The sequence below is a fragment of the Charadrius vociferus genome, unplaced genomic scaffold, assembly GCF_000708025.1.
Source record: "Charadrius vociferus isolate BGI_N301 unplaced genomic scaffold, ASM70802v2 scaffold185, whole genome shotgun sequence".
In the NCBI taxonomy this organism is placed as follows: domain Eukaryota; kingdom Metazoa; phylum Chordata; class Aves; order Charadriiformes; family Charadriidae; genus Charadrius; species Charadrius vociferus.
In genome coordinates, this window is record NW_009648955.1 from 4,874,296 (window position 1) to 4,886,515 (window position 12,220).

The 12,220-nt window shown below is 43.9% G+C and overlaps 1 protein-coding gene across 2 annotated transcripts; it reads right to left on the bottom strand.

Annotated features, from left to right (window-relative positions):
- Positions 1 to 2,185: 2,185 nt before the first annotated feature.
- Positions 2,186 to 9,718, bottom strand: CNR1 (cannabinoid receptor 1 (brain)). Of its 2 annotated transcripts, XM_009887494.1 has the most exons (3): positions 9,714 to 9,718; positions 2,659 to 4,178; positions 2,186 to 2,447 (listed from the first exon to the last, which is right to left on the bottom strand). In XM_009887494.1, the coding sequence occupies exon 2, from the start codon at positions 4,115 to 4,117 to the stop codon at positions 2,696 to 2,698; it is 1,422 nt and encodes a 473-aa protein (XP_009885796.1). In that variant the 5' UTR covers positions 4,118 to 4,178; positions 9,714 to 9,718; the 3' UTR covers positions 2,186 to 2,447; positions 2,659 to 2,695. The 2 variants fall into 2 exon arrangements, with proteins under 2 accessions (XP_009885796.1, XP_009885797.1); XM_009887495.1 differs by lacking the exons at positions 2,186 to 2,447; positions 9,714 to 9,718 and having other exon boundaries at positions 2,454 to 3,976; positions 4,052 to 4,117.
- Between the last annotated feature and the right edge of the window lie 2,502 nt (positions 9,719 to 12,220).

Sequence of the window (12,220 nt, forward strand, 5' to 3'; positions counted from 1 at the left end):
TGAACCGACACAGTTCCCAGAGCTTTAGAAAAACGCATTATGCAAATGAAGATACTGATGATAGACGGTAACGTTTCACAGGATGCTATTTCTTATTATATCAGTAAGCACCAAGTTAAGTGCCAAGACAGCCCCATTGTCCCATGATTTATCATGTAAAATTTAGAACTTGAATGCACAACGAAAGTCCACGAAGTTTGCATTAAATTCACAAGAAGACAGTTTCAAAAATGGCTCTTAAAATACCGTTACATTTCAAATGGGCTTCCCCCCTCCTTCCCCCAAGAGGACTGCTTTAGGATGGACTAGCTATGAGGAAGATCTTTCAGAAGGACTTGCACGTCCTCCGGGAATCCTCTGCAATCCGCCGGTTTCAGCTGACTGCCACGGTCCCCTCCAGAGCGTGGTGCCCTGTCCTGCCACCCAGGTAAGCGCTGCAGGGGAGATGGGTGGAGGAGGAAAGTACCCCTGTGTCTTCCAGCTGCTGCTCAGCACCTTCCCTGATGAGATCTTTGAAATGTGCCACCCCCTCACTAAGCTTGAACGTGGGGCCACCGACACCCCGGCAGAGCCACCGGCTGAAATCGGCTGGGTTGTTTGAGCTACTGGCTCCTCTGGCCTGCACTGAGGTTGCCAGAAATGCCATGGGGACACCACGGCAGCCAGGGACCCTTCTCTCTCCCTACTTAACCCCGAGGACGGGCAGCAGAGTAGCATGGAGCTGGCCCCACTTGCCTGATGCCACGGCAGGAGTCACCCCTCTTGCGGCAAGTGTCAGGCAGCTAACAGGCTAAGCCGCCTTTGCAGCTATTTTGGCAGAAATCAGCCAGAAGAAAGGTGAAGAAACGGTCCAAAAAAGCAAGGCAGCAGAGAAAAGGACCCCATAACTTCTCGTTCAGAACGAAATTACAGAATACCCATGCCTCAAGGACTCTCTGGTAACACGTTCCTTGTGGAGATCCCAGGCTGCAGAAACAACCCCACTGGGGAACAAAGGTGGCATTTTCCTTCAATAACTTCTGCCTCAAAGCTGCTATAGTCAAACCTTGTCACCTGTATCCCGGTTTCACAGCGAGACTCACCTTATTTTAAGCAATCAGATTTGAATACTGACAGCCTTAAAACAAATTACATTTATTTCTGGCTTTCTCAGTTTTCAGGAACACCATCGACAGCCACGGCAGTTGTCAGTGCGGGCTCATGCCATGCTCTGCCTCTCATTTCCCCTTAAGTACAACTGAAAGGTTGCTTTCTCTAGCACAAGGCAACACCTCTCAGAGTGGATCAGGATGTTCTTAATACGGTACTTTCATCAGTAACCAGTTGGAAGAACTCAATTTTAGAAACAAAATTCGTGTGCAAAGCGTGCAACAAGAAATACAGTTTACATTTGGTCATAGTGTCCTATCTTAGTTATGCTACCATGACTCACACTGATTAGTATACTTACATACACGCACACACACACACACACACACGTACACACACATAGATATTTATTTATATACACGCTCACACAATAAGAAAATGTCTAAGTCTGACAATATTTCCTCCTCTTTTAGTGAAGATGGGAGTTTGGCATCTCAGGCTCTGAATCTGCTTAAACCTGGGATACAGGAATGCGACACACTTCAAGTATACATTGACTGCACAGTGATAACATCGCACATTGAGTCTGACACATGCTGTCTTCAGTGGTCCAGCACCAGCACGTGGCTTAAAACCAGTTGCCCGTTAAAGAAGCCGATATCCGGGACCTTCGCTTCTCACTGTTCGTATTCACGCAACGCCCAAGAGCAGGGCGATAGTCTGTACAACCATAAACGTCCTTTTGTATAAACGCAGTGGTATGTAAAAGTCTGAACCAGTGCATTCCTCTCTTACATTCCTCCTCTATTCCTTTGTTGCTGTTACTCTCGTATGCATGTGAAAGTAAAAGGCAGTGGGGAAATAATTTTAGTAGAAGAACACAAAGCCTCTCCCCTAAGTCCACAGAAGACCACTAAAAGTGTAAAATTTCCAAAATAGCTCATAGGAATTCTTCAAATACAGTAAGTGTTTTCAATGGGGTTTACATATCACGTTTCACATTATTTCCACGGAAGTCTACCTTATCACTTTGTTTAATCAGACAAATATCAATAACACATAATAAAACAGCATACAATTCACGGGACACGACACGTTTTACAAAACCTCTAAAACTCAGCACTGCCGCTTTTGGAAAAAATCAAAAACTCCTACTACTTACGGACATGAAATACATTTCACATTGAAATGAACAGCATGATTACAAGGCTTTTTTTTCTTATTTGATGGTATTGGTTTAGGATGCATTAGTTTTCAATTAGGTTTCACAATTTTTCTTCACACCCCCAAAAGGAACCATTGCTAACCTGGTATTTTCTCTGTGCTCTTTCAGGAAACTAACTATTATTCAGTAAACACTTTTTGAGAAAAAAACTTTTGAAAATTTAACTTGAATCCCTAATTGTAAAACCTGAAGAACTGGCTGATGGTAATGCTCTTAACACAATCATTGCTCAGCTTACAATGACAGACCGAAAAAATATTACAGGAGGGTACAAACACATTAAGCCATGGGTTTGGTTTTCTCTGTTGTTGATTTTTTTTTTTTAAAATACTATTTTTTCAAACTAACTCCTTTTCCTCACAACGCTGAGAAGTCTCTGACTTACAACGCTTCAGCAGTCGTGTCTGTGGAGACAGACATGGTAACTTTGGCAATCTTAACTGTGCTCTTAATGCAGCTCTCGGCAGCCCTGTGCACGTTCCCCGCGTTGTTGGCGTGTTTGTGCTGGCAGTCAGACTCCATGCTGTTATCGAGGGGCTGCGCCGTTCCTTCGCAGGAGGGGAACATGCTGCGGAAGGCGTGTCGCAAGTCCTTGCTCCTCAGAGCGTAGATGATGGGATTCACTGTCGAATTCAGCAAACAGAGCATGCTACAGAAGGCAAAGACAGTCTTGATGAGCTTGTTCATTTTCCCAAAGACATCGTACACCATGATGGCGAGGAGAGGGCCCCAGCATATGATTAAAACGACTAGGATAAGGACCAAGGTTTTGGCTAACCTGATGTCCATACGAGTTTGGTCAGGCCTAGTGATCTGTACCTTACCATCCTCCGTAGACTGAATGATTATGCTTTTCTGCGTGCCCCGCTGAATCATGCGAACAGCGTGGCTGTGAGCCTTCCACAGTATGTACATGTAGGCATAGACAATGAACAGCAAGAGGACGCTGGTGACCCCGATCCAGAACATCAGGTAGGTCTCGTCGATGAGAGGGAATATGTCCGAACAAACAGAGTTGAGCTTTTTGCAGTTCCAGCCGAGCAGAGGGAGAACGGCTATTACAATAGCGATGGTCCACATCACACAAAACGCTACGACAGCCTTTGGTCGGGTAACAATCCTTTTGTAAGCTAGTGGCCTGTGTATAGATATGTATCGGTCTATTGCCGTGAGGAAAAGGCTACCTACGGAGGCGGTGAAGGAGGCTGTAACTCCACCCAGTTTGAACAAGAAGACGTTGGGGCTGTCCTTCCGGTGGAAAACATGGAAATCCACAAAGCTGTAGACAAAAATCACGCTGCCCAGGAGGTCGGCCACAGCCAGGCTGCCGATGAAATGGTAGGAGGGTCTACACCGGAGGCTTCGGGAGTGGAGGATGACGCACAGGACGAGGAGGTTCTCTAGGACTGTGAAGGTACCCAGGGTGAGCGACAGCACGGCGATGGCCAGCTGCTGGCTGGGGTTCAGGATCATAAAGCACTCCATATCCATGAAGTTTTCCCCACACTGTATGTTCTCCTCATTATCCTTAAATGTGGACAGAGACTTGTTGTAAAACTCTGTGATGTTGACCTGATCTGAGGGAATAATGCTCAACAGGGGATCATCTCCTGCAGTCATTTTTTCTTGGAAAGGATCACCCCTGAAGGAAGAGAGAGGAAACTTCTGGGGGTAGTATCCCAGCTTGGATGCCATGTCGCCTTTCATGTCTTCGTAGTGGATATCGTTAGAGCCCACGTAAAGGAGATCTGTTGTGATTGTTCGGAAAGTTGTATCTGCGAGGCCATCTAGGATTGACTTCATAACCCCAGTCCTGTTGGTTTCAGAGAGACTTGGGGGAGGGAAAAATGCATCGGAGGAAATCCTAGAAGGGGAAAAGATCAGACTTCATTAAGATAAACAGGGAGACAAACTCCACAAACAACCTAGTTGAACTGTGTCAAACAAAATTGACCTTTCTCTTGTATTCAGTGCAGGTCTAGTCTTTGCCACCTGCGGGAATCAGGGTGAGTCGAGCACTTAGAAAGAAATCACCTGGATTTCACTAAAACTGAATTACACTAAGAAGTGATGCGAAAACCGGAGGCGCAGGGAACAGAGTATTCCAAGGAAAGTAATTTTCATTTCTCATCAAAACCTTCCGAGCCGCTCCACCAGAAAGATACTTTCCTCTAGATCTGAACTTGGCTTCTGACTGCAAAGTACCTTGCAGACCAATATTCCTTGGGCTTGCTTCATTTAGATAATACCAAGTGCCACTGTAGGAGTGGCATTAAACTGAATCATCACCTTCATTGCTTTTCTTTCAAAAGGCACGGAGGGTTTTGAAAACCTGACAACAGAGAGGGAAGGGCGAAAGAGCCATGCACTCTAAGTTTCACAGTTCACCCAGTATGCCTATATATCCACATTACCCTGTTACAGCCTGAGGTCTACTAACATCCTGAACTTGTTATTGCAAATTTATTAGCAAGGTGTCTCATCTACAAATATAGAGATCTGGATACTGCTTCATTACTCTGTTCCTTTCTTTTGCTAAGCAAACCAAGGCAACTGGCATGTTTGGACTCTATGGGGGAGGTGAGTTTTTACCCAGCTCTGGCCACAGTTTCAGGAAAGGTGATCAGCAGTGCTAAATTATTGAGTGCATCAGTGATCCATTCTGCGCAGATCAGACGCCTCCATCAGGGCAGTTCACGCTTGCCTAGAAAAACATGGCACAAAGTTTGGGTCAGAGTCCAGCTCTGACCAAAACTCCAAGCAAACGGGACCAGGAGCCAAAGCTCCTGTGAGAAACGTGGAAATGTGACTTGTCCCACTGAGGACAACCTCAAAAACATTCTGTCCCCTCAGAAACAGGGACCCCAGCAGAAGGTCTCTGAGTCCCGTCATGCCCAGCCTTTGCTCGTGAATCGTGATTAACTGCAGGGTGTAACTCCTGGTCATGGTACCTTTGGGAGAGCACTCTCAGCAGCATCTGAGCATCTTACATGCATCAACATGTAAGACAGCTCTTACAGCTCTTCTTATGCTGTGCTCCTTTATATAACCTTGCCCATATAACATGCCTTGAACATGCACTGAACATCTGCTTTAGGGCCCCTCTGCACTGCCAGAGTGGCTGAGAGTGGTCTGAATGTAAATAAGAGCCAGAATCATTGCTTTGGTGTGCTACAGTTATTCTGCACCTGCTATGGGACATCTCGATGATTACAACAGCAATAGGAGCTGTTGTAACCAAGCTTTTTCATGCTTTTAGAATGGAGGAAATTGTTTGTGACACCCAAGAAATCCCAGATGCTTGTACTGACTTCACCTGTTCACTTTACACAACTGACAATAAACGGCCAGAAAGGCCACGAGAGATTATCTGCCAAAACCCAGAGTACTGATCTCCTCAACTCCTAAAGAGGAGACTTGCTCAGTAGGTACCACAGCTCAGTTTTCTCATGAAAATGAAAAGAAAGAAGAAAAGGATTCCTCTCTACCATACCAATACTTAAATACTGAAAGAAATCATGAGCATTTCTGAAAGCATGCAGAAATCATTTGGCTGATGAGATATTTACACTGCATTTACACATGGCATCTGAACACTCAAGACTTCTTCCATAGTTCAAAGTTTTCCATTTGATTCAGCAGGCCTGGACATTGAGTGACAAAGGAAATATATGAACATAGACTTCCAGAAGACACTGCAACTCCAGTGCTGCGAACAAGGAGTATAAACAACCCTGTAGGTCTAACACACAGCACACACACTTGCTGTGTCAGCTTTTGCAGACAACCTTGCTCAGCAAATAATAACATAATTATTAGACAGACAATCTTAAAATATATTAATGAATTTAATTTGGAGAGTTTGAGCAGCGAGGGAAGGAAATGCCACTGAAACACACATTAAAAATGAACAGCAATAATCTAATACGTAAAGTACTTTTCTTCCAGAAGGTGCTTTACAGCTGTTCTCAGTATAACTTGCAGATGTTACATGTTGCAGAGATGACCCTGCTGACAACTGACAAATCTGTTTTGGGTGAAGTCTGGCAACTTTAAACATGGCGTTATTGCACCAGTTTAAAGTGACGAATGTATTATTCATTTGAAAACCTACCCCCCCAAAAAAATTTAAATAAAACAAGTAGTTCTATAAACATGTAAAGATGGCTTTGGTTTTCTCTGTTATTCCATCTTAGCGCTGACAGAAGAAAGACAACCATTTTAATGATTAAAGCCACAGCCTCATGTTGAGAAGATTATGTTTGAGTAAAGCTTCAAAAATTGTATGCAACTGAGCACTTCTGCTAGACAGACAAACAAATTGTTATGAGGTAGCTAGTCGCTGCTGGAGTCATGTTAAGTATAGACTTCCTCAGAATAAGGTGCAAGCCACCGTGCAACCCCTACCTTTGTTTGAAATACAAATGAAAGAACATGAATTCCAGTGTGCTCTTTTGAAGGTGGCAGTGAGTTATGTGACAATATCACTATGCATGCGTATGCTATGCTAACAACATGGTTAATGGGATCAGGAGAGGCAAGTCTTACTCTGAATTTCAATGATTTTTTTTCCCTCTGTATTTTTACATTGAGATTATTACAGTAATTTCCACCTTATTGTCTCTGCAAAGAGAGTTTTCTTTGAGAGTACTTGGGAGTTCATTAGTGGTGCAGTTTAGGCTTTGGGGGATGCAGCTGACATTAATTTTGTTTTTGTTTGCTGCTGGGAATTTCATAATTGGAAATTTCCAGCAGTATGTGTGCATGCACCTATTCAAGTAGCAGTTGATTTTTATTAAAGTTGCAGTAAAACAGCCATTTGTCTGATCTGGAATTGCACTTTACTGGAATTTCGTTTATTTTAATTTAGATACTAGCTTGCCCCAGTAAGCTACAATACTGAAATGCGCTGAAGCGATCAGCGAGGTTTTCCATGGTCGCCTAGTGAAAACGAGACTGGACCTTTGGCACTGAGATCATTAGAAGAGTCCATGATACAGTCTGAGGTGTTGCATGATTTGACGTTGACTGAAAAGCTGATGGCAGAAGTAGCGGTCTGATTACCGGTCTTTTCGTTTGGCCAGGTGGATGTGCCAGTGTCATACAAATTTTAGCTCTGAGCTCTTCTGTCTGAACCTGGAGTGGTGAGGAGGCACTGCCCACCAGAATGGGACACCCTACTCCCACGTGGCCACACTGATCTTTGCAGTTGTCTTCAACAGAACCCAAACCCATACTGTTCGAGACCCATTAACATCTCTACGTGAAATACTCTGGGAGGCTTCTCACAGCCTGCATAGTGGACAAGGGTCCCCTGCACAGATCCCTCCTCTCTGGACGGGGCTGGGGTGATGGCTCTGTGCCGCAGCAAGGTCCCCTTGTGGTCAAGGGGGCAGTGAGGAACAGCCTCCCTGTTCTGAGGGAGACCTTCCCTGCCCCGCTGAAAGCCACCATTCCAACAGAGCCTTTGAGTCTTCAAAGCTCCCAGCTTTGTCCCTTCCTAAAATGAGCTCTACTAACACTCATTTTAAAATGGCTTTAAAAAGAACCAAAACATTGATTAAAGATGAGGAAGAGCCTGTGCTGATGCCAGCTCTCAAAATTTTTGATGTACTTCCACGACTGCATGCAGCAATTCACAGCAAGTAATGAATTATGATTACTGATAAGGATTAAATAGTAGGTAAAAACTGTAAGCATCTTTTATCTCGAAGACCAAAACCAGAAACCCCATAGCTGAACACCATTTTGGACTTTTCTCCCACCAACCAGCGGCTGTTGAGGGGCACTGCCAGACCAGCTGTGCAAAGTGACTGCCACTAGATGGAGTGGCTTTTACAAACACACTGCTTAGCTGTCTGCAGAGACCTGGATTTAACTTCCTCTAGCCCTTTTTTTCCAGCCTGTTTTCCCGGGCTTCAAACACATGAGGTGTTAAACATCAGCCGAAGGTTGAAGACGCAATTTTGCCCTCAAACCGAAAGAATTAGTGAAGAGTCGAGGGGGCAAGTCTTACTACTGCCTTCTGCTGTGTGGTTACGTATAGCCTTAAAAGATGCTTGGATGCCACCAGAACATGAACACCCCTTATGTAAAATATGAAACAGATAATGCATAAAAGGCTGGGAACTCATGCCAGATATCAGGGAGAATTATACCTCCCCCAGCTGGTCCACAGGACCAGTTCACTTGGGGAACAAGAACGGGACTCCACTAAAATGCTACTACCTATCTTCTCCTGCTGTTCTAGGGTAGAGGGAGGGCTGGAAAGTTTTTATAGTTGTCTAAAAAAAGGGCTGAATTTGTGGTAATTTTCAAACTAGGATGATTGATAGAGCAATTTTAATAGACTGAATAGAAACAGTGAATATTTGCGTTCTTCCTCTGAAAGTAATTATAAGCAATACAACGATGTTACTGATAACTGCAAAAACGTTGACGTGGCAAGAAAAGGAATCAAAAACAAGAAAGGGAAATCCACAATCAAACCTTTCTAGCTTCTATTTTAGAAAATATTTTGATCTTCGTGTCTATACATTTCTTCTATGATACCCACAGCTAATTAAGAACAGGCTAAAGGACAAGTAGGTATAATTGAAACACAGTTTTTGAATGCACAAAAATATGTAAATGCATTCTGCTTGCTAACACGTTCTAAGGCTTGTAAGTCCTTCAGAGGGCTTTATCTTCCAATAAGTTTGTGCAGTGGCCAGTACACTGAGACTCCTACCAAACTGTGTCCGTAACACATTATCACAGGAGAAACAGCAGTAATTTATACTTGTGTGTAGTCATCTGAAAAAGTGTGAGAGAAATGAGATCTACCACAGTAACTGCTGGCCTCCAGGAATTAGAACTGTCCTATAAAATGAAAATTTATATGGCTAATAATTACCTTATCCCATATGGCGATGAACAATACTGCTTCGAGGACAGAACAAGGTTTCTAAGCCTTGGAGAAAGAAATGTGCAGTCTGAGAAATGGTACTCCAAGACTCAGTAACACCGAGCAAGGAAAAAAAAACCCATCTTGACAACAATGTGAAGGCAATGTTACCCCTACCCTATTTACTGTTTTACTACTCCATCTCCAACACTGTGCTACTCCTAGGCTGTAAATGGAAAACATGCTGTCACTCCTAATTCAGGAAAACTTGCATTCACTTCAGTGGGAATTTTCTCTGCGTGAGGGATTGGGAAGGAGCACTGAAGCTAGGAGAGGAGCACACGAGGGATGCTATCTTCTAGTTACAGCAAGGCACTATCAGCTAGGGGCTAAACTAGGGCATACATACTGAACCAAATTTTGTTCTTATCTGACATGATGATATCTTTGGCAAGCTGAACCTTAATTAGCAAGAAACCACAGCTACATGGCTATTTATGTTAATGAACATACCGTTTGCACACTAGCAGGGTAGGGGCTGGATTGTTCTAATTTGGGGGCAAACCGCCCCTACATGACACCACCCAGCATCCAGCAGCTGACAATCTGAACAATGAAAACAAAACAATGGGGAAAACAGAGCGTTAATCAGTGACCAACAATGTTTTTAAAAGAAATAACATTATTTCTTCCCTCCGAAGTGTTGTTGGTGAGATGTATGTACCAGTTTAAGCACAGAAGACCTGCAGGTGCAGAGAAAAAGAGGCTGTGTCTTATCTCTCAAACAGCCAGGGCATACACGTGTCTAAGACCAGAGGTCCAAAAATAAGCTTGAAGTCCTGCTCCATTTGGTGCAGGTAAAGGAGCCGAACTTTGCTCTCCCGCGGGCCAGACGAGCGTGCTGGCAGCCTCTCCGTCCTGCTGCCTGTCTCGAAACTGCTCGAGTTGTTCTGCATTGGATCAAGAGTTAAACATCCAGAAACAAAAGCACTAACTGATGTTCCAGCAGGCAGGGTGCACGCCTGGGAAGTCAGAGGCTTAGCTTGAAGCCCCTTCTCTGAATTAAGCAAAGCAAGGACCTGTCTCCCACATCCCACCCAGCCGCAGGGGGAAGAGCAGGGACAACTGCCCCAGCTGCCTGTGAAAAACCCCCAAAGTTCCCGAGTTCACTCAAAACCCCTCAGCTTGTGAAATACAACCTCCTACATACACATTTCCTACCAAGTCAGAGACAAGACGAAGTACTAAAGTCACAAACCAGCAAAGAGACCATCAGGGTCACGTTAATGGGAAATTACAGCTACCTGGTCTGCCCGGCTTTTGGGAGAAAGGAGGGAAGATGGGGTTGGCTTTCTTAAAACAACAAAAGGACAGAATGAATGTAGAATTTTAAAAACTTTTCCAGCTTACTTTATACATCTTAATGTCACTTAAAGACATAGTTTTGGGAAAGAATGAAGAGGTTTGTTGAAGTACAAAAGGCTCAGATGAAAGGGAAACAGTAAAGCAAGAGTGACGCAGTATTTGCTTAAAATCAGCTCCAGTTTAAGGACCCATTTCCCAGTAAAGCAGAATGAACAGGTAATATGAAAAGTTTGATACAATGCTATGGTATTTACATTTTGAAGAAAATGGAAGGAAACTCATGAAGCTGGTCAATTCTGAACTCTCAATTTTTTTCTTTTTCTCAAAAGGGTTTATCTTGGATTTCAATATTCCAACAAAAAATTGCTTCATTTCCTGCCTCTTTTCTAGCCATTCTCTAATGCCAAAAGGTGCAGACACTTATTACTGCTGAGCAGAACTGACATAAATGTTAAATGGAGAGAAAAGCCCAGCCAGGTGCGAAAGAGACAGCAGCTGAACACTCAATCTCCTGGAGGTACCTAGAAGAGAGAGCAGCTTAGCACACAACGTGTAGTTGAAGGGAGAGAAGTCATTTGAAAGAGCAGAGCAGGACATAAAAGACCCAGACTCTGCTGGATGCTAAATGCTAAAGGTCCCCAGAAGAATGTAACATCTAGAAGAAGAAACTGAAGGAAAAACACATTTATTAGCAAAAATCAACAACCAAAACAACCAACATAACCACTCCAAGAAAACAGCTTCCATGTAACAGCCAGAGCGGAACAAAAAAGGTCAAGAATTTGTTGCAACAGAAAATATTAGTGAACTTTATTAAAAGAGTAAGTATTAGTGAACTTTATTAAAAGAGTAAGGATTAGAGACAGACAGGTAACAAAAACATCAGGCTCCAGGGAGAACTCTCATAAACTGCACGGAGTGTGCGTCTGCCCCCTTCTCCCCCCGCAACAAACTGTGGCTGTAACAAGTTTTAATCAAAGGCTTTGTGAGATAGCAAGGAGATGCTGAGAGCAAAGGTAAGGTGGGTTAAGTGATTGGTGTGAAGGGGATTGAGAGGGGAGAGGAGAGAGAACTGCTGTCTTTGTACAGGGAATAGGATGTGTCCAAGTGAGACGGAAGCAAACCGGGGAAAAGGTAAGAGACGAAGACCCAAGTGGAAGGAGCCCCTAGGAGGCAGGGGATGCAGATTTTAGGGCAAGAGAAGAATTGCCTTTATGATCAGCTTGGGGAAAGCAGATCAGGTGAAGGAGAAAACTCACGAGCTAAAACCTCCCTTCTCTTCTGAGCTGTGTGAACTTCAGAGACACCTGCGTAAGCTGAAGGATACAGCCAGTGGGATTTTCAGATCTCACCGTAAAGAAAGAACAGACCCACTGTTCTGCAGGCAATGACTCGCTCTTTTGAAAGTCCATTTCTGATCTGTATTCAAATGGTGAAGGAAGACGCAAAGGGCTCTGAGAAACCATCCTCGGTAAGGCCACAGAAAAAGACAAGCGCTGTACGCGCTGACACATGGGACTGAGCTCGGGATGCTCAGGAGAGATCAGCTGAGCAAATCTGGCCAGGGACATTAATAAAAATCAGACTGCTTAAGGAAAATGAAGTACAGAATATGGACCTCAGGGATGGAAAGGAAGAGAGAGCACTCAAATGGA